A 25,320-nucleotide genomic window follows, 5' to 3' on the forward strand; every position below is an offset into this window, starting at 1 on the left:
ACCGTCTTCCATGAACGCTCCTGGACAAACGCTTTAAATGTTCCAGAATACCGTCCTCTGTTATGTCAGTTTATTTTATCCTCCCAACATCATTCTTTACGAAGTATATGTTATCATGGTTATTTGAGTGTTTCAGTGTTTCTATCTGATGATTTTTATTTCTTCTCCTCATTCATTTTTATCCTGCCAGTTAAAGCTTTGGGCTGCTTTTTTTTTAACTTTTGAAAAGACCATTTCAAAAAGATCATTTCGAAAAGATCATTTCATTCATCTACTAAAGGCTGATCCTGGGTTCCTGTCAGTCAAACAGCTCTTTTTCCCTCAGACAACATTCAGCAGCATCGTTTAAACTTTGAGGCCCCGTCTAATTCAGTGAAACATTATTTGCGGCTTCATCTCCACGATGAGCGCGGAGTCAAAATGTAACTTTAAGGAAACACTAGAGCTCCGTCTCAGTCTCCTGGTACTTTCAGAGTTGACAGTCGCTGTAACAACAGTCCGACAGATGCTGAAGCTGTGATTGTTCGGAAGGACGACAGGTGATAATTAAAAGGGCTTTTCGTGACTGCAGGTCTCCTCCATGTGCATGTCTGCTCTGGATATGTGTTGCTATGGCAACAGGCATGGAGATCATGATCTTTGCAAAGCGAGTGGATTCAGGATGTTCCGCCAGCGGAGGTTCATGTGCACACCGTCTCAGACCTCAAGGTTGATGGAGATGTTTTATTACAGTTATTTCTGGTGTTTAAAATAAAGATTAATAATTTAACTGAGTCTCAACTTTCATGAACAATATGAATTTTTCTGTAAGTTTATACTGTTGATTTGATAAATATTAGAAATAAATTACATTTAAGGGTTTGTTTGAAGCTTAAATTGTTTTTTTTCTGCTAAAATGCAATCTTATAAACAGTGGTGGGACTAAAAAAGATAATCTACAACTAGAATATAATAATGTCAGCACCTCTGTTATTTTAATTTTAGAAATGGAAAATAAACAGCATTGGTGTGTGTGTGTGTGTGTGTGTGTGTGTGTGTGTGTGTGTGTGTGTGTGTGTGTGTGTGTGTGTGTGTGTGTGTGTGTGTGTGTGTGTGTGTGTGTGTGTGTGTGTGAGAGAGAGAGAGAGAGAGAGAGAGATGTAGGTCAAAAGGCGCAAAGTGGATCCTGTGACTCTGACAGACACCAGCAGAGGAAACCACGAGCTGCTTTTTGCGCATGATCAGTCTCTCTCTCTCTCTCTCTCTCTCTCTCTCTCTCTCTCTCTCTCTCTCTCTCTCTCTCTCTCTCTCTCTCTCTCTCTCTCTCTCTCATCCAGCAGCATCCCTCCCTCCCTCCGCAGCTCCTCATCCGCCTGAACCTGCTCCGGTCTCGGCTCCAGCAGCTCCAGGTAAGACGCCCGGTCCCCGGTCCCCGGTCCCCGGTCCCCGCAGCCCACACCCCGCTGCCCTCCGCTCCCTTTGCGCATTCCGTCCTCCTCCTCCTCCGACTGATCGATGCCTCTCGGGCTCCGCGGCGGCGGAGGCAGCCGGGGTGGATGCTGCCTGGATACCGGAGCCTCTCCCGGTGTCTCCCCGCGGAGGACGCGCCGCTCCCCGCGCCGCTGCGCCGACTGACCGTCCGTCTGCTCCGGGTCACGAAAAGCGTGTCAGGCGGTGTGGAGCTGCTTATCTGCTCCGGATCATCCCGATACTATCTGCACACGCACGCACACATGCGCGCGCGCACACACATACACACACGCGCGCGCACACGGGCAGCAGCGGACAGCTCCAGGTTTTGGCAGTTTGGCGCATCAAGGTCACTGAGATGCTGACGGTAATTTGACAGCTTGCTCACCGCCTCCTCTGATTCCCTCCTGATAAATAGGAAGTGTGTCAGTGGGCTTCTTCAGCCTGGAGCCCCCTCCCTCCTCCTCCTCCTCCTCCTCCTCCTCCTCCTCCTCCTCCCCTGTTTAATATTTTCAGAGGGATCAGGTGGAATTAAAATAAGGAAAAAGGAGCTTTCTGCTCCTGAGCCTGGAGGATTGTTTGATCCTTCACAGCAGCTCCTGCAGCCTGAGGATCACACCCAGACCGGGTGTCTTCACTGCCTTTAACCCTTTATCAAGCAGATGGCTTCATTGTTTTTCATGTTTCCTATGATCAAACTGTGATAATTCAGCAACATTCAAAGAGCATGATTAAATATTCAGGTGACGTTTTGTTGTATTTGTTGCTTTCGGCCTTTTTGCTTCAGTGAAACGTTCTCACAGATGGTTTTACCTGGAAAATATGAGAAAATGTACAAACACTGACACATAGTTTGGTGTGAAGCTACAAATTCAGTGCAGCTTTTTCCTATTCAGCGTTATTTCTACAACTCGACCTGCTTTATGGCTTCAGGCTTGTTTGGACTAAAACACCTTTTTCTTCTTTCTTCCTCTCTTTTGTTTGCTCAGGCCTGTTCTCCTCATCAGAACTCCATCGGGATCTGCAGGACTGACGGCGCTGATGGGAGAAGGAAAAATGGAAATAAAAACCCACCAAGGTGATTCTGTGTGTTTGATTACAGAACTGATCATAACTGAATCACTTTTTGAACTAAGATCATTCAGTAAACAGGATATTGGATGGTGCTGACTGCAGTGTGTCCATCGTGTCCCTCAGAGCGGAGGATGCCGGCCGGACGCCTGTTGGAGACATGAGCACGTTTCCATGGAGTCGTCTGTCAACGCCGTAGAGCTCCGGGAGCTGCGAGGCGGAGGAGGCGGAGGCCGCCGTGGGCCCTCCCCCACGCCCGGCTCCCACCGCTGGCCGGCGGCCCCGGCGGGCGGCGCCGCCCGGGGCTTCGAGAACGCCTCCTACCTGCAGGACGAGGAGCCGCAGCAGGGGAAGGAGTCGGAGGCGGAGGCGGCGAGGTACCCGCCCTCCGGGTCAGGAAGCAAGGTGGGCGGGGCTGCGGCCCGACCGATGCCCGTTTACACGTCTTCAAGTGAAAACGCTGAACTTTAATCACGTTTTAGGATTCTAAATTTAAAAGGTCAGAAATGCTCCTGCTCCGTTGTCGTGTCAACGGGGGAAAACACAACTTTCTGGAAACGCTTCTGCTCCGTCCCTGTAAAGACAGCAGGAAAACACCACAGCGCCTCTCGTGGTCCAACATGAAAACTACACCAGCGTTTCTCTCGTTTCCGTGTAAACACACATCGTTTTCAAAACGTTCCCACTTGAAGCGTCGTTGTGTAAACGGGGCCTCAGATGTCTGGTGATGAAGTGTCGCTTGTGTTTGACATTTTTTACATTTATTCTTGTTCTTGTTTACCTTCAGTCTGGATTTCCTGCAGCTTGAAGAAATATGAGGTTCTCCAAACAAAGTGATAAGCCGGCATAGCACGACGTGAACTTATTGGTATTTTAAACTGATCGTTTGTTCTCAATGCAGCAATAAATCAATAAATAGATTAAATTAATGTAGCCACTCTGATAAATGGATGTTATCTTAACAGAAGATCAAATTTTTCTTCAAAACTCAAGTCTCCTGCAGTAACTTGATCTGAACTTTAGAATTTCTTTGTTTTTCCATCGTGAGAGAGACAACACACACGTTTACAGATTTAGAGATGAAGTCTTCGTGACAGCTTGACTGTTAATGTTTTGAGTCACTTTAATGACGTGTCATGTGTTGGAGTAATGAGTTTAGCTCTGCTTTTCATTTCTGGTGATTTATCCTAGCTGCCATCTGCTGGCAGGAACAATGAGATGTGTGAAAAGATCGCGAGTGACAGTTTTACAGATGTACTTATTGTTTATGGTGACGAGGCGAGGGAGGGAATCCAGAGCCGCTGCTGAGACCAAGAACCTCCGAAATCCACGACCTGAACTGGACAGAGGAAAGTTTCACTCCTCCCTCTTTCACTCTGCTTCTCTCATCCCTGTTTCCAGCCCCAGCAGGAGTCCTCCTCCCAGTCGTACGATGAGGAGGATGGAGGAGGAGGAGGAGGAGGAGGAGGGGGTCAGGAGGAGGCCCAGGACCTGACGGAGTTCAGCTCTGCCGACGACCACTCCGCGGACTACGGCTTCATCCTGGCGCTGGTGTTCCTGGTGAGCGGCATCGTGCTGGTGGTCATCGCCTACACCATCCCGCGGGAGGCCAAGGTGGACCCGGACCTGGTGTCGGCGCGGCAGATGGAGAAGCTGGAGATGTACTACGCCCGGCTGGGCTCCCACCTGGACAAGTGCATCATCGCGGGGCTGGGCCTGCTGACGCTGGGCGGGATGTTCCTGTCCGTGCTGCTCATGGTCTCCATCTGCCGCGGCGAGATGTACCGGCGCCGCGCCGCCTTCGTCCGGCCCAAGAGGACTTACGGCTCCATCAACCTGCACATGAAGCAGCTGGCCACGGGCGAGGCGGGGGAGGGAGACGCGGCGGACGGAGGGGAGGAGCTTCTGGTGGAGCCCGCAGAGGGGCGGGATCACAAATCGAACCCGGGACCGAGCAGAGGCTCTGCTCCTCCTCCTGCTCCTCCTTCCTCCTCCGGACTCCACTAACCCGCCGCTGCCTTCGCTCTGCAGCCGGCGCCAGGTGCATTATGGGGATGCACGGCGGCGCAGGTCAAGGCCCATCTCCAGCACGAGGCTCTGAGAGGAGGATGTGTGAATCTACGGAGAGGCTGGAAGCGGAGGTAAGCGCTCATTCACCGACCAGCGGCTCGCCGCTGAATCCTCCCACGTCCATCGCAGACTGAGCGCCGCGTTGGAAAGCACATTGAGACGTAAGAAAAGCACCGCAGAGAGCAAAGCCGGCGAGGTTTCCCCGAGTCGGACGAAAACCTGTCATGTCTGACGTTACAGTCAGTTAGCAGGAAGTCAAGGCTTCAGACTGACGTGATGGAGGGCGCCGCACTCTTTCCTCACACCAGGAAACCGCGGCAACGGGTCTGGAAGTGAGCCGGGACGCTTTCAACCAACACCAGCAACGAGCAGAGAAATCAGACAGTTAGAGAGTCACTGCAGAGAGCAGAGAGCGATCAGCTCAGCCTGAAGCGTTCTGCTAGAGACATTCGCTGAGTCTTCTCGGCTCCTCGTGGTCACAGATCGCTTCATACTCGTTTCATATTCCTTTGTTTGAGCTTCAGAGGTCAGAGGTGAGCGTGTGAGGCGCCAGACACTCCTTCACCACAGAAACAGATTTCCTGGAGATCACTCCAGCAGGTGGAAACGTCTCCACCTGACACATATCAGCTATTTTTTAAATTTCCAGCTGTGTTTTTGATCCTTGTGAGTTTGCGGGCGACAGCCGGAGGAGACGAGACATTTCACACCAGATGTGCGAAAGTCGACTAAATGCACATTTTCCTCACTCCTCCCGTTCCGTGTCTGTAAGTCAGCTCCGTCTGAAATGAGTTTTTTAAACGCTGGAGATGTGGCTCGCTCGAAGCGTCTCGGTTCACTTCACACCCAGCCGCTGCCCGGTGCTGACTGAACAGCGTTTTTCTGCTGGCGTCGCCGGAAATGAACACCCTCCATCAGCAGCTGCTCCTTCACAGTGTGACCAAACGTGAAAATCCTGCTCCGATATTCACAAATATGAGAAGATCTGAGCCAAACTCCAACATTTAAATGTTACTTTCTAAGGTGGAAAAAATACTCATACGTAAAAAGTAAACTCAACACAAAATCAGACTTATTTATGGTATTTTGAGGGAAACAAATACACAAATTTACAATTTTGTATGTTTTCCTTTCTCTTTACTCTCCTATTCATCGGGTCTGCAATCCAACAAAAACTTTATTATCCTGTTTCAAGATCAGCTACAATTAGAAATCCACCTTAAAAAAGTACATGCAGCGTCAGAAATTACGTGAGAGGAGCATTCTTGGCCTCATGTTACTTCAATCTTATTCAAAAATCCTTCACAGATGTACTGATTCTTCTAAAATCAGTACTCTGGAACAGATGTGCATTATTTTAGTCCTCAAAAGGGGAAAGCACGACGTGAATTTCACCTTCATGAATAGATACAAACATTTTCACTTCCTCTGATTGTGTCAAATCAAAAAGCCAACAGTTCAAATCTTCATATCTTGACAAATATTTACAAGAATGTAAAAATGTTTCACACACTTCCAACCTGAAGAAGCGAGCTTTCTGCCTGAGAAACTGTAAATGTGAATGTTTTGTGGAATTTTACAAGAAAATTGGGGATGTGTCATATGATGTGCTCTCTGATATCAGCCTTCAGACTTAACAGAAAAAGAAGAGTCTTCAAAACAAATGAAGTGAAGCATTGTTTATGAATGAAGTTGTTTTCCCAAAATGTGGGAGGAAGATCTCTACAAGTGTGACAATAACACACACAGAGACTTAAACGTTACATTTCGGTGGAGTCAAAGTTTTTTTTAGTGTTGAAAATTATAACTGGTCAAAACAAATAATAACCAAAGTGACTCAAACTGACTTTGCAGCAGAGTTACAAAGGATGCAGTGAGGGATACATCAAGTGAATCCCTGGAGGCAATAATTCTCGAGCGAGGATGTGTGTTTAACCAATATATTCCATTTTATTCTGTCTAATGTGATCTGAGGAGGAGACATGAGCCACACTTTGGAAACCGAACAAGTCCGTCCACTCCGGGAAAGACGGGATCCAATGAAACCTGCTAATAGTTCGTCCCGAACGCGAAGGTGACCCACGAGCCTTTAATGACGCTGCGCCTGCTTCGTTGTATTATATGTAAAGTCGAGTTATTTATGTGATGTAAGGATACGATATGCCTTAACCAGTAAACACACACACTGTACATTGTCTATACACTCCTCCTATTATTATGCTAATCTACTGCAGTCTGTATAGTGAACCAGTTAGCCAAGGGTAATGTAGCCACACACACACACACACACACACACACACACACACACACACACACACACACACACTCACACACACCTGCATTCTTCCTGACCTCACCCGACCTTCTCCTGAAAAAGCCGACAGTAATTATAAACAACACTCGATCGAGCTGAAACTGTCCGCTCCGACTCGACTGCAGGTTTAATTAAACACATGGAATTCAGTTTGAAGCCTGGAGGTGGCGCTGTTTCTCATAGTGTAGAAAATACCAGGAGGCTGCAACGTTCCACTGAGCTGACTGTGTTGATAACCGAAGCCCAAAGTTTTTGTGTTTCCGTTTCGGAAAGGTTTCTTGTTTACACGGCAACAATCTGAAATCGCTGTCCGTTTCCTCGGGAACAGCAGAACTGCTGAACGCAATGGTACTTTCCATGCCGGGCCACTAGTGGGCGCTGCTGGTTGTTCTACGGGATGATGGAGTTGGAGTGTTTTTTCATTGGCCCTGAGCACCGTTGTCATGGAAACAGACCCCAAAATGCGAAAAAAAAATTTGCATTCTCACTGGAAAATGTTGTCTGGTAAATCTCTGAACTCTATGTAACGTCAGCCTGGATATTTTCTACACTATTAATCAAGAAAGAAAAAAAAACCAAATAAAGTTTCCACAGTAATTTCAGTAATTTTCAGCCGGAGAGAATTAGCCTGACATCGCTAAATGATTGAAGGTAAATATAGAGGGTTTATTGACTTAAAAAGAATTCATGTGTTTGTTAAAATATATTTTAATACAACAAGACATTTATGATACATTAAGCATCCTTTTTTCCTTCTCTCTCTAAAATTATAGCACACACACACGCACACACACACACACACACACATACATATAAATCCCAATCCAGTACTTTTCCCCTCACACACACACACACACACACACACACACACACACACACACACACACACACACACACACACACACACACACACACACACACACACTGATTCTGGTCTGGAACCACAGTTTTATTTTTCAGGACAAACAAACTGTAAATATCAAACAAAACAGAAACACACACACACACACACACACACGGCTGTACGAGGCCCAGCAGACGCTCTCGCTCACAAACCAAATACTAATATGCAAACGCAGTTAAAAAAGGAAATGCAAAAAAAAATAAAGCTTGCCAGGAGAGGAAGGATTTTCTTCTCTTATTCAACAGCAGCAGCTCAACGAGCAGAGCTCTGAAGGAGCAGATTATTTACACAATGGAACATTTTTTGGCTACACAGTTAAATGTGTTCAGTAGCAGCATTTATTTAACTCGAAATTTCACTTAAGTCCTTAAATTTGTTTTTAAATCCCAAAATAATAAACAACTTTAAAAATAATGGGATCATTTAAAATACAAACGTAAATTCACAATGTTTACAATCAGTTTTTGTGTTTTTGTTACAGCTTTAACAAAAATTTGGGTTATTCTTCACCTGTGTGCAGAAAATTAAGACTTAAAAATCAGAAATATGTGAAAAAAGCATCATATAAATACATTTGTGTTGAATTTGAACCCAAATGACCAAAATCAACCATTAAAAAAGCCTCAAATCCAAAGTGACGGTTTTAAATAAAATGAAACCCAGCTCCCTTATGAGAATAAGCAGGACGGTGCCCGAGTGTTTTCAGAAAGTTGCATTTTCGCTCATTTACACAGTCAGCCGTTGCGTTGTCAGAAGGTTCCACCTCAAGAGCCGTTTCCAGACGGTGTGTTTTTGCACCATTGTCGTTTAAACGGGGCCTTAAAGCAACACTAAGGAACTTTCAGTTTTCGTTGATTTTGGCGGCGCCAGTGGACAAAAGTGGTAGTGTTTTGCCTGAACGAATACTACAGTTCCCATGAGGACTAGCGCGTGGCGTCGTAAAATGCTGCTCCCGGTGGCGTGCTGTCGGACTGAACTCGCCTACATTTGTTTCCAGTGGCTGTGTGAAGGATGGATAGCGACGAGGTCATGAATCTAATGGTGGTTAAACAATGTTCTATCATGATGTGACGCATGCCGTAAAGCAGTCCGCACATTTGGAGTTTTTTAGTGTGCAGGGTTCCTACCACCCTCCTCACAGCTGCTCAGTCCAAGTGGAAGCAATACTGACGCCCTCAGGCCGTGACAGAGGGGTCATTCAACTAGTTGTAAGTCGATGTATCATCACAAAAGATATTAAAATGTTTTATTGAGGTTGAAAAGTTCCTTAGTGTAGGTTTAAAACTCTGAGCTCGTTTCCTCATTATTTTAATTTGATTCACACAGGGACAAAAGCAGCCAGTCCAGCTTCAGCTCAGTTATGCCCACATCGTCAGAATGTGGTGGCAATAAATAAATACCTCCAACTAACTGCTGATAACATTCTCCAGCTGAGATGAATCTGAACAGAAGTGAGGAGGAGGAGGAGGAGGGGGAGGAGGGTGGTGGTGGTGGTGGGTCATGGAGTCCCGGATGACTGGAGGTGGTTCTCTAAGAGGAGGATGAGATGAGTGACACATTCAGGTTCTGGTTCTCGCCCCGGAGCGTCCAGGCCACGAAGAGATGCAGATCAGACTGAAAGATTCAACCAGTGAGAGAAAGCTGACTTAGAATGAATCTGGTGGAGGGAGGAGGAGGAGGAGGAGGAGGAGGAAGAGGGGGCTGCTGGGTGGCTTCAGTCTGAGTGCACAGAGCTGGAGGGTCTGAGGGTTTTTACTGCAGCTGTATGGAGGGAGTCAGCTGAGCAGGAAGCTGAACTGCTCCTCACTGATCAGTGAGACGTTAAACCTCTTCATTCTTAGAGGAGCTCTTCACTTTATCAACGGGACACGAATGCCTTCATCTGACGAATTAAACGGAATCTGAGCAAATATGAAGTGAACCTGTGCAATATACAAACTGAAAAAGGCTGAACTGTGAGAGATTAACATTCTAATTCTGAAAAATGTGATTAACCATTTATTAAGTGACAGTCATAATTATTCCACACCTGGTGGTCGAATGGAGAAGATGCTCTATCATCTGGATGTTAGATCTTTTTGAAGGAAAGATTAGTGAACTGATGACAAGAAGAAGGAACCGTGAAGAGAAACTCCCAATGTGCAGACGGCTCATAGAAAGAGAAGCTAGGAGTTCAGTAACACAGCAACCAGCAGGACGAACGTCGCTGCTATTAGCTGCTGTTAGCTGCTGTTAGCTGCTGTTAGCTGATATTAGCTGCTGTTAGCTGCTGTTAGCTGCTGTTAGCCTGTCTGTCGCCACTGAAATGTTGAACTGTGACTGAGGAGTGTGTGACAGGATTTCATCCAGTAAGGTAAAGTGATGTGGAGAGAGAGCCGCCACTCAAACACCTCTCCTCCATGAGACAAGAGCGAGCTCAGATGAGATGAATGAGAGGAAGAGTGTTAGCAGCTGAAGCTCTCCGTGAAAAGAGCAGGACTGTTTCAGGTCTCGTGAATGTCAAGACCAAACATGAGCACCTCGGTCAAAGACACACCAGAAAATCAATCTTCATGCCGTCGGTGGCGCAACGTCTCTGTTACCATAGAAATAGTCTATTTATAACGGGAAGTGTTGGTGGAGCGGCTCTCGGATGTCACGGAAAGTCCTTGTGAGGACGCCGCAGAGGAGGCGACGTCTGAAAGCCTCCGGCTGTCCCCTGGAGCCCGGAGACAGCGGCAGTCTGGGAACAAGCTGCCTTCAGCGGGCGTTTCTCTGTGAGGAGCCGAGCGTTAATCCGGCCCACAGCCAGATTCAGCGGAGTAAACACAACCTGAAGGCAGGAGAACAGGAGGGTGGAGCCGGCGTGCGGCGGCGCACGGCGGCGCCATGCGAAGGGAATCAAACCTCAGCACCTCCACGCACACAAGCCTCACGTTTCACTCTGTGACACTTCTGATGCACGCCGTAAATAACCGAGGCCCCGTTTACACGACTTTACGAGTGAAAAGGCGTTTTTTGTTTCAGAAAAGTTTTCAGGATGTCCGTTTCCATGGAAACGCCCACATCAGCAGCTCACTGAGACCAGGCAGCACCCTGGCGCATTATTAAGACGTACGTTAGGCCTTCTGCAGAAGAAGAGCCAAAATGGCGCCCTGTGTCCTTCGCACAGAGCGCTCGCAGGTCAAAGGTCGACCACAGCTGCTTTCGGATTCAGCGCGTTACTCAAGGACACTTCAGCAGCGTGCGGGGTTTCAACCCCCGAGCTGGCCCTCATTAATCACTGCTCGTCTCGCTGCGTCTGGAAAACACACACCGCCAAGGTCGCCATGACTACAAGCTCCAGATACACACACCCAGAAACACCTGAGCCAGAGCGACACACATACACACACACACACACACACACACACACACACACACACACACACACACACACACACACACACAGCCGTAGCATTTCACCCAGAGACTCAATGAATGTACAAATTGGTTCCTGAGAGCAAAACAGGAAACAGCGTCACAAAAACATCACAGTAATCTGTCCTTCATTCAGCAGTCCTGCTCTTTATTTTCATTTTTATTTTTCTTCTTCCAGCCTGCTGGGTTTAAAGCATTTTAATGAGAAGAGTCAATGTTTCACACAGGCGGGTTTGGCAGAGCAGAGAGCAGGTCTGAAGTTCACGTTAAAATAGATTTTTTTTCCTGAGTGAAATATCACTTCAACCACAATAAAAAAAAATTAATAATCAAACATGTACAGAAAGAATGACATTAAAATACATTGTGTGGCCTGAAGAGGAGGAGTCGTGTTTCAAAGATCTTTTTGCAATCAATATCTGACAATGAAAGTAATGTTTAGCACAAATATTTAATAAAAGAAAGGAATTAAAGGGATATATCACTTTAAAATAATGTTATTTACAGAGTAAAGTGCTGGAAATGTTTATGGGTTGCAGAGATGTTTAAATTTGAAATATATTTATGTGTGTAGAGGTTTGGTGAAGTGTGTTACGCAGCAGATGTGTGCAATATCTACGCTGGAAAATCAGTTTTCATCTGCTTTTAGACACACTGTGGAATTCAGACAAGAATTCACAACTTTGTTTTTGTAATTCTTGCAAATGTTGAAGATGTTGAAGATGTTTACGATCGACGGCTGTCCGTTAAAGTCTTTAAAATTCTGCCGAAGAGCCGAGCTAAATGAATAATGTGAAATTTTCTCCTAAAAGCACCAACCTCCAAATGAATGTAGTTCTCAATGATTTTTCAAGGTGTGGTTTGTGATATTTAGTGATTCCTCTCCTGTGCATTAGGTGGCAGTACTGAGCAGCATTCACAGCTCATGTTTATTGTTTTTTTTACTCAGTAATGTCTCTTTGGATTGAAAATAGATGAAATGCTAACTATATGAGACTGGACAGGGTCAAGCTGGCCAGTTAACCTGTAATCTGTCTTGTCATTCCACTTTCTACCACCAGATGGTGCAGTGAGTCCCTGATTGTTTCTACTGCCACCTAGTGCACAAAGTTTACATGAGAAGCGAGAGACAGACTGCACGTTGAAACGCTGTGAGGCGCTGTGCTCTCACTGCGACGGGTCCTGGAGGGAGGACAGGATCGCCGGTGTGATGGTTTGTCCTTCTTAAAGATGCTGTGTCGTGCGCTTCGGGAGGTCCTGCATGTTGTTAGTGTGACGCTGTGAAGGCGCGACGCCTCGTTTCTGTACATCCTGAGGAGCTGTATCCTCCATGTAACGACCACGCTGATTTTTAAATATCACTTTGTTAACGTGACTAATAAAGTTTCTGTTTTGCTGTTGTTTTTAATTCCGAGTGAAGATGTTTTGTTGTTGTTTTTAATTAAATATGGAATCAAACACAGGAACACACACAAATCTTCATATTCATATCCAAAGCACTTATTGAAATTCTCTCCTGCTACAGTTCAACTATAGATTACTATTGTTTGCTATTGGAGGCTTTGGCCACTGAATATTTGGTAAAACCCTTCAGTGACGCAGCCTTGGCTCCACTTCCTGTCCTCTTCCTTGTTGGAGCCTCGACTTCCTGTCGTCCTCCTGTGGATGATGGATCCCTGTCGGAGCCTCCAGCAGATCCTTTCAGTCGCTGACCTGAACCACTTCTCTGCTTCTCTTAACTCAGTTCTTTCCTCCAAGGACTTGGAGGATGGTTGCTGTTTGTGGTTTTGTTCTGGCTCTCAGGTAACCTCAACCATCTGCTGAACGGGTCGGCGACCTTCCACTGTCTCCACTCTGTATCTCATCTTCCTCTCCAGCCTTGTCTTACAACTCCTTCCTCCTCTTTCTTCTTGATGTCTTATTTTCTTTATCCCATCTTGTTTTCCATCAGTCCCTCTCCTCTCTTCCCTTTGTCTTTGCTGCACCTTTCATTTCTCATATTCCTCAATTTCTCTCCTGCTCTCTGTATTTATCTTTTTTTCCCTTTCTCAGTTATTCCCTTGTTTTCCTCTCTACTACTTTTCTCTCCATCTCATCTTTCCTTCCTCTCTCTGCCCTTTGTTCCCTCATATCTCAGTCTCCATCCTTTTTCTGCCATTTTTCACTCCACAGTTTGTTTCTTCAGGAACAAATATGAACCATAAGATGTATTTTAATGTCACAATAACAATAAGCCGTATATTTTGGGGCTTTATGAGCCACCAGCTTCCAAAATAAAGGCGCTCACAAATGTTGACATGAACAAGAAAAATTTACTTTATGAATAAAAACGTAGTTCTTTCGCATCATACTTTACCCACTTTCAATGTTCATCAGAAAGGATTTTTAAAAAAATGTTTAATCTGAAGTGAGACACAGATTTCTACATCATATTTATTGCTTCATGAACACTCGAGAAAAAAACACATTTTTTTCTTCTGGTAATGCAGGGAAAATGTGAAGTGGAAGAAAGTGAAGCGAGGATGAGGAGCAGACCGACGAGGGGAAGCTTCTACATGAACATGTCGTCGTATCCCGGAGGAGGCATGTGGTCCGGATCCGGCCTACACACACACACAGACACACACACACACACAAATATCTGATAAAGACCCACTTGGGATTTTAGGTGTTTTATTAGTTGTGTGTGTGTGTGTGTGTGTGTTTGTGTGTGTGTGTGTCTCACCCTGGTCTGTGACGTCCGACCGGTCCAAACGGGTCGAAGCGGGCCCCCGGGGGGACGGCTCCTGGAGGAAGGATGTCTGGGATGCCGCTGGACGGGTCGAAGCCGGAGCGAGGATACCCCGACCTCAGGGGGTCCACGATCATCCCACCGCCGCCCCGAGACCTGGGGGGGGGGGGACGGAGAGGGGGAGGAGGAGGACGACAAGATTTAATGAGGTCGGGGAGAGACAGACTCAACTCCAGTCGATGCTACTTTGACCTAAAAATCAGGACCAAATCATTCCAGTCTGACTATCGGATGAAGAGGAAATAAAATCCAACCAGCAGAATTTACATTTCAGATCAACCTGCAGCTCTCAGGCCTCGTTTACGCGACATTTTAAGTGAAAGTGCTAAACTTCAGTTTCTCGCCTATGAGTTTTAGAGCTGACAGTCACTGGAATAACAGACCAGCTTGGTCGTCTGTGTTCTCCCATCGCTAATGTTTTAGAGTGTATTTGTTCTCCACATGTGTGGTTTTATTAAAAAGACAAACAGCACCCACTAGTTGCCAAACATGGAAACTGCATCGTTTTCAGTTTTTCTGTGGAAGAGGACATCATTTTTTAAACGCTGCCGCGTAAATGTTACACTTTACTGAGACGAAAATGCAAAAATGATGCTTTTCCACTTGAAACGGCGTAAATGGAGCCTTTAAAACAATACTGTGTCCTCAAACAAGAGGGTCGATGCCAGCAAGGAGATACAAGCAAATCCTAAAATATGAATAACAGCACTGAAAATTAAAAACACAACAGAGTCACAAGCTCAAAGAGATGGAAACTGAATGAACCTCAAAGCCAAAACAAACTGCAAACACCCTGAACACAGAGTGATCCAGACCCTCCTCAGCGGTATCTTTGTTTCAGGAAACATTGTGAAGCTTGAGAGCAATAAAATAAAACATTACAGACTGAATGTGATTCTTCTATTTATTTTTTGGTGTTTCCTTTGCGTCAGTCACACGCTGGACGCTAAAACCTCAGATTCAGCTTTCAGAAGGAATCTGGACCAGATCCTGTAATCCAATGCTGTGTGTGTGTGTGTGTGTGTGTGTGTTCCGAGTGCTCATCCCCCAAAATCCCAGATTAGAAGGAAAACACGCACGCACGCACGCACGCACACACGCACACACGCACACACACACAGTCTCGTATTTCTATCCTTGCGGGGACCGTCCATTGACTCCCATTCATGTCTAGCCCCTAACCCTGACCCTTACCCTAACCCTAACCCACACCACAACAAAGCACTTTTACTTTTTTCAGTAACAACAACATGGTCAAGAAAACACTGTTTCTCCTACTTAGGACCGGAAAAAGGTCCCCACAAGGCACGTCGTTTCACGTTTTGCTATCCTTGTGGGGACATTTGGCCCCAACAAGGATAGAAATACGAGCACACACACACACACACACACACACACACACACACACACACACACACACACACACACACACACACACACACACACACACACACACACACACACACACACACACACACACACACACACACACACACACACACACACACACACACACACACACACACACACACACACACACACACACACACACACACACACACACACACACACACACACACAGGGGGAAATGACTTCCATCAAAACAATTACATAGAATCTGTCAGGAGGGAAGAAACTCACCCGAAAGGATCCAGATCTGCCCCTCCTGCAGCGAAGGGGGGCACCATGGGGTCCGGCCTGGGACACAGAGAGAAAACAATGAGCTGTAAACATCAACAATAAAAAAACAGCTGCTTTGTTTTTGTTTAGCTGTTTTACGTCCAAATAAATTCAACCTTCAGCTGCTCCTCATTTCCATCAACTTCAACATGTCCTCCTCCTCCTCCTCCTCCTCCTCCTCCTCCTTTTCACTCTACTCATTCAGATCTGTTTTTAATGTTTGCCTTCTCTCTTTATGTCGCTCTTTGCTTTGTTTTCCACCAGCCCCCCCTCCCCCGTCTCTCCCTCGGGACGAGTAGGAGACAGCAGCCAGGTTGGTAAAGTGCTGAGATCAGCTCACATCTCATCTGATCGGGTCACAGCTGGGAGGACGGGGACGAGGGGAGGACGGGGGGAGGACGGGGGGAGGACGAGGGGAGGACGGGGGGAGGACGAGGGGAGGACGAGGGGAGGACGGGGGGAGGACGGGGGGAGGACGGGGGGAGGACAAGGGGAGGACAAGGGGAGGACGGGGGAGTGGTCACATGCCTGTAAAACACTAAAGCCTTCATGGATGTATAAACATGTATAAACAAAGCTGTCCTCTCAGATCTGACCTCTGAGACTTCTGCCGCTGTGATTTCTTGATCTCATTCAAAAAAGCTTCTGTTAAACTGAAATTCTCTGCAGCCAATCAGGTTCATTTCCTCACAGCTGAATTCCCCTGTCTGGCTGAAGACTACATCATTTCCAAACCGTTACCACATAAACGAGAAACCTTTGTTGTGTAAACGGAGTCCCACTGTCTTGAAGTCAAACCGAATCCAAAGCTGATCCGATCTGCACTTCAGGAGAGGGGAAGCAGCCGCAGAGCGGAGCGGTCACCAACCAGTGAGGCTGACGGGGGTGTCTGCTGGGGATCCGGAGCGGGTCGCTGTCCTCCGCTCTTCTTCTTCTCTGCTCCTCCTCTTGCTCGTCCCTGCGACTCCTCGTCTCAGCTCGCTGTCCCGCCGCTTTGTCCTGAGGGGGCAGCAGCTGCTTCCTCACCATCTCCGACAGCCCGTCCGCGTCCTTGAAGGCGCTGCCGAAGACAAACCGCTTTCAGCTTCAGACACACTGAGATGGACGTGTGTGGATGTGTGTCTGCCAGTCTCTGAATATTCAAAGCCAATGCATCCATGCAGGCTGGCTCTAGATGCTCGGACCTCAGCCTTCTGCTGAAGCTCCTCTGAGAGTCTCACTCAGGTAAAACAACAATAAATCACAAACCAACCTGTCAAACGTGTGCAGCTGGCCGGCGTCCACGTGATCACTGATGTTCACCGTCAAGTCTGAAACCTGCTGCGTGCTGCAGTTCTACACACACCAAAAACACCGATTAACACAAGGTAGGAATTTCAGAACGGATCATAGTAACAAGCCACCAACACATACAGATGAACATTATACTACTAAAGCCACTTTCTTGCTTTCTCATGCACACACATCATCAAATGCTCACAGTACAAACATCCAGTTACTTAATGAGCTCAGTTTAACACAGTTTAACTCAGTTTATGTCCACTGTGAACTAGCAAAGAAATAATGCCATCTGGAGAGAGGACACATGTCATGTGTTTATAATAAAATGAACGGACGATGCCATCATCCTGCAGTGATGCTGCCCACCATCAGGTTGAAGATCAAGGTGGAGTCCACAGAGATGGCTTTGAGCAGCATGTTGGTGTCAGAGCTGTTGGCTTTATATCTCAGGCTGTACAGCTCCTTGTTGCTGCTCCAGTCAGCTGGCAGCAGCTCGGACTTCTTATCAGAGCTGCGAGGCTGGAGGACAGAGACAGAGGAGACACATAATCATCAGGGACAGAGGAGACAGTTAACATCAGGGACAGAGACAGAGGAGACAGCCACTCCAGCAGAGCACAATGCCTCCACAGTCAGCTCCCACTGACGCAGCTAGCTTGCTGAACATGACATGACACTTTTCACAACTCGAGCAAAAACACGCTAAATCCACATGTCAGACTTCTACAGCCATGTATTTGACGTCAGACACTCTCGGGGGTCTTCTTCAGGGCGCTAATCGAGCTGGCTGCAACTTCGCCTGTACAGAATACCTATTTAAAAAAATGCTGATTTAAGATATCCTCTAAATATTTCCAGTGAAATAAAAAACAAATACCACCGTAAGATGGGTTTCTAGAAGTTTAAAGCGTTTTCTTCGATTCGGCGTGTGAGCGATTCGCTGACGTTTTCAGCTGAATGCGTAGTGTTTGTTATTAATTTGATGTCGGTTGATGCGCGTGTCGTAACGCACCTCGTCCCCGGAGCCGACACACCGGAAGCCGCTCTTGATCATCTCCCAGTGGACCAGACAGACCACGGCGTCCTGCGGACAGGAGACGCTGCCTGCCACGCAGGTGTACAACACCTCCAGCCCGGCCATGTTTACTCACAGCTCTCGCATCAACACAGCGGACAGGAAGAGAAACCGAAACCGGAGTCAGGGCGGAAGTTCAGCGGAAGTGGGTCGGTCACGTGGCGGAAGTCATTGATGTGTCACTGTCAAATTAGCAGTAATCGTGGTTACTTTAAGCAATATTATTAGTTGATAGTAATTAATATTAGCAATAGTAATAGAAGTGGTATTCTTGTATGTTTTTTTTAATTCTCTTCAGTCCGGCTGCATAGACTACATCTCCCGTCGTGCATTGCGCGGGGTGGACAGCGCTTCCTTGTGAAGATGGCGGCTCCCTTGACTCTGCTGCTGGTGGTCGCTGTAACGATCCGGGCGGCTCTCTTCAGGTCCAGCCTGGCGGAGCTGATCGCGGACCGGGTGGAGGTCGTGTCTCCGATCAGCGCCTGGAAGAGAGGTGAGCGGCCCGGGCGGCGGCCGGGAGCTCCTGCTCTCCGGGTCCGTCTTCCTCCTCCCACTCTTCCTCCTCCTCATCTTCCTCCTGCTGCTGCTCAGTCAAACCGGCTCGACCGCTCCAGCGTGCACCTGCTGCTCACTTTTCAGCCAGCTCCGTTGTTAACTCGCTGATTCAGAGATCGAACCTGGAAACATGTGGCCTCTTCACCCAACACATCCACTGTCACACCTGCACACTCCTCCAGTAGAGTGCAAACTGTGTTTGAAGAAGACTCAACAAACTGTGCAGATTGTTAATACTGTCAGCATGAAGAGTGAATGCAGGACAAAATCATCCCTCCTTTGATTGTGTCAGAAATGAATAGGCTTTAAACTGAGAAGCGGCAGCAGCAGCAGTGTGTGTTATTCCAGCTCACACACTCATCATGGACCTTCCTGTCTGTCTGCAGTTATTGAAGGCTTGGCTCTGCTTGATTTGGGAGTTTCACCATACTCTGGAGATGTTTTCCACGAGGTGAGTCACAGAAACAATGAAGACTCCACTAAAACATATATTTAATTGAAAACAGTTTTGAAATGCATGTTTCATTTGATTTCAAAGCAACGTATTTAGTCTTGAGTTAATTCTTCCACTCATTTTTATTATTTTCGTTTTGCTTGCAATCAGCAGAATTGGCTCTCATGTTTTACTCCTGTGAATATCATAAGTGGGACGTTAACTCCAGACATGTTGTTGATGTGTTTGTAGATAATTTTTCTTTCAGTAAGGAATGATGAGTGGACAGTTCCAGAAAATGTGGAAATATTTTGCTTCCTTTTCCCGACACTAAAAAAATAAATCTCATTAGATTTCATCTCATGTCTGTTGCAAAAATCTTCATTTTTCTGAGCTGAATAATTCTTCCAAACATTATGGAAAGTAGTTTATATTAAATGAGGAGCATGTGGGAAGAATATATAAAAGGTGTCACTGACAGTTTTAATGTTTGTGGACTTTTGGAATATAAAAAAGCGGTTGTTTTTAGAGAATGTGAGGATTGGGAAATGGACGTTTCCTCTCTGATCTGCCCTCCTCAGACTCCCCTCATCATTTACCTCTTCCACTTCGTGGTGGACTACGCAGAGATCACGTTCATGGTGAGCGTCCTGTTTGATCAAAAGAGAAAAATCCATCGACAGGATTAAAAAAAATGAAGCAGTGTTTTTTGCTTTTCTGTGCAGCTGGCGGACGTGATCACGGCTGTGGCGCTCTACATCGCCGTCAAAGAGTACAACAAGCAAGTGGTGAGAAATCCGGAGGAGACGCTCCTCTTCAGCAGTGAGGGAAACAGGATCAGGAGTGGTGACGAGTGTTTTTCTTCTTTTTCAGTCCAGAAAGCAGAAGTTTGCCCTGGAGGCCGACAGATACCCGATGGACTGCCTGGAGCTCATGAGAAGCCCCACCGAAATGTATTACATCCCGCTGAAAGTGGCCATGTTGTACGTATATACCCCAGATACCGGTCCCAGGCGCAGTGTCAGTCTTATTCTTAGTTCTAATCCTAATCCTAGTCTCAGTCTTATGTCTTTTACCATTGTTATCGCTAATACTATTATATTTCATAGCTCCTGTTATCATTTGTATAATTTCCATTGTTGTTTTTGTTACTTAAAAAAAATGTTTTCACTCAAATTCTGTTTTCATTTTTCACATAGAAAAATATTCTTACATTTTATTAGTAAGAGTTATTCATACTTTTTATTTCACAACAAAATTCTAAAATTCTGCATATTTTAATGAGGAAACAAAATATTTCAACATTTTTTAAGCAGTATGACAGTCAAACAAAATATTTTAATAAAAATGACTAATTATTTTATTGTAATTTTTGTTAATAATAATAGTGATATATGAACTTGACTTTTAGAAGCGTTTTGAGCTCCGATCTGTATTTTTTCATCTCTTCCTTCCCTCCCAGTTACCTGTTGAACCCGTTCACCATCCTGTCCTGCGTGGCCAAGTCGACGTGCGGCCTGAACAACGCCGTCTTCTCCCTCTTCTTCCTCACCACCATCAAAGGTTCGAGTTCCACTTCTGCTGATGCTGGTTTCTGTCTTTTGTCCTCCAAACCTCAGTCAACTCAGCATTTATTATTCTGAGGAGTTTTTACTGTTTCTCCCTCCATGTGACTCCTTATTTGTTTGTTTTGTTTTTTGGGTGGGGGGGGGGGGGGGGTAGAAATTTATATTCTGACTGATTTAACTGCTGTATCCACCCTGTTGACAGAGTGTTACATAGTATTAGAGTATCTACAGTGTGTTTCACTGTATATGAAACAGGAAAGGTTCAAACAGCCTCAAAAAGTGATTTTCTATCAATAAATTCAAAGATAAATGTTCTGTTTAGTCATTTCTCTGCATGTTGACACTGTAAATAAATAATGTCGGTTCTTTTGCCTCCTCTGGGTAAAAACAGGTAAGGAGTACAGCCTCCCCGTGGTTTACTGCAGTAATGACCTTTATTGCTTATCTTTACAATATTTTCTGTATTCATTTAACAAGGATTAACCCTGTCATCTAAACCTGAGAGGATTTGTCTGTTTCAGATTTTAACTTCTGACTCTTTTTCCAGGAAACATGCTGCTGAGCGCCATCTTCCTGTGCCTGGCCACCTATCAGTCCATCTACCCGCTCACTCTGTGCGCTCCGGCCATGCTTTACCTCATGCAGGTTTGGACCTTTAAACGACACATTATCGTTCTGCCCTGAAGCGAAGCGGTGAAGTCTGTCTGTCTGACTGTTTTGAGTCGTCTCTGTGCCGAATCGTGAGCAGGATAGAGCGACCTTTACAGAGCGGTCCGCCGCGCTCGGCCCTGACTGTTTGTGCTGGTGGCTCCGCAGCGGCAGTACGTCCCGGTGAACGTCCGGCGGGCCAGCTTCTGGTGGTTCGTGGCGCAGTACCTCTTCATGTACCTGGGCAGCCTGTTCGTGCTGGTGGGCCTGTCCTTCTTCCTGCTGGGCTCCTGGGACTACCTGCCCTCCGTCTACGGCTTCATGTGAGGAAACATCCTGCAGGGACTTTCTCCTCTGACTTCTCTCTTTTTCTACCTCTTTCTTTTTCCATTATTCTCACGATAACCCTCAACTCTAAATCTGTCGTTTCTCAACATAAATCTGTCAATTCGTCATGTTTACCTTCTTATAACTCATGTTCCTCTCTAAGTCTTTAATTTCCTCATGAGTAAACCTGTCTCTACTCATTCCATTCTGTTTCTACATCTATATCTCCAATCTATTTCTCTCTCTTTCTGTTTAACCATCAAACTTTCCAATTTTTTGTTTGAGTTACAAATTAATTTCAGGTAGCACAGTAATCCAACGCCTGTTTTGTTACAGTAGATTTTTTTTTGGAGTTTTTAAATTATTTCACTGAAAACCCGAATTTGTTATTGTGCATCAGGTTTTCTCCAGTGAGGAGCAATATGGAAACTCTCCACCAGAGGGCGCTCTGTGGCGTCTTCTTTTTAGAAATATATTTTCTTTCTCTCGTTTTTAAAACATTTTTCAGCTAATTGAAGTTACTCATAGTGCACGTTTGTTTGTTTATAAGTTTATTTTTTCAATTTATTTGTTCAATTTTTTCAGATATTTTTTAATTAAATTTATTAACATCTTCCTAATGTCAGCTCCTCCTGCTCTGAAGTTGTTACTTGTTTTTTATTATTTTATATATTTGACATATTTTTATATTATTTTATGTTACATTGTTTATTATTAATTATTTTTTAAAAGCACTCTGAACTTTTCTGTTCTTTAGTCGTGTTTCATTCATCTCTTTTCAGTCAGATTTTGACTGAATTGTGCCAGATTAATTTAAAAAAAAAAAAAACACCCTAAGATACTGGATTTTTATTTATTTTATTTATTTATTTTTTCAAGTTTTTGCTGAGTGTTTTCAAAAGAGTTGTCAGCAGTGATGTTGAATAAACCAGACGAGAGTCTCCCGCTGTGGCAGAGGGAACCTCAGTCTGCCTCCTTCAGACACGACAGACGAGTCACGGCGGTTTCCGTTTCTCCCTCCTCAGTCTCTCGGTTCCCGACCTCACGCCCAACATCGGCCTCTTCTGGTACTTCTTCGCCGAGATGTTTGAACATTTCCGCCTCTTCTTCCTCTGCGTCTTCCAGATCAACGTCTTCTTCTACACCCTCCCTCTGTCCATCAAACTCAAGTGAGTCGTGAAATCAATCCCCGCTCTGCGGCGGGATCGAGAGGTTTGTCAGGTTCTCAGAGCTCAGACGGGTTCACCTCTAACTGGCCTGTGTGTGTGTGTGTGCGTGTGTGTGTGTGTGTGTGTGTGTGTGTGTGTGTGTGTGTGTGTGTGTGTGCAGGGACCACCCGGTGTTTCTCATCTTCATGCAGCTGGCGGTCATCTCCATCTTCAAGTCGTACCCGACGGTGGGCGACATCGCGCTCTACATGGCCTTCCTCCCCGTCTGGAGTCACCTGCACCGATGTGAGTGGAACAGACGGAACATTCAGGCAGTTCTGGGTTTCTGTCGCCCCGGTTCGATCCATCATGGAGTTGACGGAGGAGTCCAGGTCCAGAGTAACTCCTGAGTTCCTCTCAGCGCTGCTGGAGGCCAAAGTAACGCCATCCAGTGATGAAACGCTTCAATCAGATACTGAGAAACTAAGAAAAAGAGCTGCACTTTCTGCTTCTGAAGGGAATGATGACATCTTGATGAATAAATGTGCTTGTTTTGCTTTGAGCTCCTCACAGTCAGGAGCTCAGAGTTTGAGATCCTGATTCACGGCCGGTTTTCTTCTCAGTCCTGAGGAACATCTTCCTGGTGTCCTGCGTCCTGCTGGCCTGCTCGGCTCTCTTCCCCGTCCTCTGGCACCTCTGGATCTACGCCGGCAGCGCCAACTCCAACTTCTACTACGCCATCACTCTGCTCTTCAACGTGGCGCAGGTAAGACGGTCCCGGGGGGTCTGGGATGGCGGTGGCTCTGGCCGGCGCGCTGAACCTTTCCGTCCCCTCAGATCCTGCTGGTGTCGGATTACTTCTACGCCTTCCTGAGGCGAGAGCACCACCTGACGTACGGCCTGTACCTGAAGAGGAAGGACGGCTCGGAGGCCACGCTGGTGCTGAAGTAAGAGCCCGGGCCCCGCGGGCCTCCGTCCCCACAGGGGGTCCGGCAGACTTTGAGCGGCCGGTGCTCGGACGGGCAGAGGAGCACGCGCACGGGGAAGTGTGCGCGGTACGACGGCGGTGCGGCGAAGTGAGCCGGCGGACACGTGTGGGATGTAAACCCGAGGCTCCGGCTCTACCGGAGCGCTCGACACACTCGGACCCTGGAAGCCGTCAAACACTGCAGAGGAACTTTAACCTTTAAACTCTGAAAAGGGGTTAAAAGACTAGAATGTGTTTTCTGATTTGATGAATCCTCACAAACACCTCACTCTCTCACTTTGGTTTTTTGTTTTTGGGTTTGAAACACTTGAAAAGCCTCTTCTTCTTTTGTTCCCACCTGGTTGCTCTTTAAAGGTGCAGGTAACAAAATGCAGGTAACATTGTCCATTAGGGGGCAGCAGAGAGTCCCTGTTTTTCTCTGGTTCCAGGAGCTTTTTCCTGTCAGCAGCTCCAGACTCTTTCAGTCTCCTGGTTAGCCTGCTAACTTCAGTGCCATCATGACTGTTTTCTCTTTGTTAGATATTTTTTTTAACAAACAGTAAAACGTACTGTACCTTTAATGATCATCAGTGTTGCGTCTCAAACAAAAGCTGATGAGACTTGTTGAGACACATCAGACATGTGATCATCCTCAGCTGCCTCCGAAACTGAAATGTTGAACTAAAAGAAGTAAAAGACACAGAAACTACAAGACTGATACTTTTAACTGACGATTAATAAAACTTACAGCAAATCAGAGTGGAGAGAAAAGACGGATGTGAGTTTTTGTTTCTTGATCCTGGAATTCAGGCTGTGAAGAGACGAGAAACACTAAATTTCACTGTAATGAAGTTCAAGATGTGATTTTAAACCGTTCAGTTTCTACTTAAAGGTGCTGTAGGCAGGATTCCGCATCTCCGCCATCTTGCTTAGGGTTACCTAAGCAAGATGGCGATTTGAAACCCAGCACAGCCAATCCTGTCCTGTTTTCTCTGACATCACGCCCTTATGCAAGTTAAGCCCCTCCCACAAGAATGTGCGACGAACGCCCCTTGACCAATCACGGTTAGAGCCTCGGGGCTCTTCTGATTGGTCAAATATACCTGGAGCTGTCGAGATTCATTTTCAGCTCAGAACAGAGACAGATGGAAACGCTGCGCCCTCTCGGCAGTGCAATTATGCTACACTCCTAAAGGATTATCAATGGATACTCTAACATTTAATCCAAAGAAAACACAAAAAAATTAGCATTGACTAGCAAAATCCTGCCTGCAGCACCTTTAATGGGCTCTATGCACAACTCAACCACTTCCTGAACTTCAGGAGGCTCTTTGATTCCTGTCTTTCATGATTTTTTATTTAACCTTTATTTATACAGGATATCCCATTGAGACCCATGGTCTCATTTACAAGAGAGACCAGTGATATGATGATGACAGGATGATAGGACGAGCTGATTAATGCAGGTGTGTCTGACCATTACTGTTGTGGTTACAGAAGTCAGACACACCTGCATTAATCAGCTCGTCCTATCATGAAAGACAGGAAACAAGGAGCCTCCTGAATTCAGAAAGTGGTGAAGTTGTTCATAGTCCATGAAATGCTCCAGTTATTTTAATCGCTCCTGTTTCCTGTGAGAA

At 46.1% G+C, this 25,320-nt stretch overlaps 3 protein-coding genes and 1 long non-coding RNA gene across 4 annotated transcripts; 3 read left to right on the forward strand and 1 right to left on the reverse strand.

Moving 5' to 3' along the window:
* The first annotated feature begins 2,494 nt into the window (after positions 1-2,494).
* tmem74b (transmembrane protein 74B) lies at positions 2,495-4,527 on the forward strand. The gene is made up of 3 exons (XM_030091662.1): positions 2,495-2,527; positions 2,647-2,925; positions 3,922-4,527. Exons 2-3 carry the CDS (start codon positions 2,695-2,697, stop codon positions 4,525-4,527), a joined length of 837 nt encoding a protein of 278 aa, XP_029947522.1. The 5' UTR covers positions 2,495-2,527; positions 2,647-2,694.
* A 4,725-nt stretch (positions 4,528-9,252) lies between these two features.
* On the forward strand, positions 9,253-11,694 carry LOC115388889 (uncharacterized). The gene is made up of 2 exons (XR_003931527.1): positions 9,253-9,289; positions 11,587-11,694. It is a non-coding gene; the product is annotated as an uncharacterized LOC115388889 (long non-coding RNA).
* Positions 11,695-13,589: 1,895 nt separating this feature from the next.
* Positions 13,590-18,173, reverse strand: psmf1 (proteasome inhibitor subunit 1). The gene is made up of 7 exons (XM_030092196.1): positions 17,972-18,173; positions 17,326-17,478; positions 16,931-17,013; positions 16,547-16,738; positions 15,640-15,696; positions 13,933-14,094; positions 13,590-13,810 (listed from the first exon to the last, which is right to left on the reverse strand). The coding sequence occupies exons 1-7, from the start codon at positions 18,098-18,100 to the stop codon at positions 13,759-13,761; spliced, it is 828 nt and encodes a 275-aa protein (XP_029948056.1). The 5' UTR covers positions 18,101-18,173; the 3' UTR covers positions 13,590-13,758.
* Positions 18,174-18,385: 212 nt separating this feature from the next.
* On the forward strand, positions 18,386-24,671 carry pigu (phosphatidylinositol glycan anchor biosynthesis, class U). The gene is made up of 12 exons (XM_030092195.1): positions 18,386-18,527; positions 18,976-19,040; positions 19,604-19,663; positions 19,748-19,810; positions 19,896-20,005; positions 20,485-20,585; positions 21,138-21,235; positions 21,407-21,561; positions 22,591-22,734; positions 22,895-23,019; positions 23,337-23,479; positions 23,551-24,671. The coding sequence occupies exons 1-12, from the start codon at positions 18,398-18,400 to the stop codon at positions 23,662-23,664; spliced, it is 1,308 nt and encodes a 435-aa protein (XP_029948055.1). The 5' UTR covers positions 18,386-18,397; the 3' UTR covers positions 23,665-24,671.
* Positions 24,672-25,320: the final 649 nt, after the last annotated feature.

Source organism: Salarias fasciatus, chromosome 5 (genome assembly GCF_902148845.1).
Source record: "Salarias fasciatus chromosome 5, fSalaFa1.1, whole genome shotgun sequence".
NCBI lineage: Eukaryota > Metazoa > Chordata > Actinopteri > Blenniiformes > Blenniidae > Salarias > Salarias fasciatus.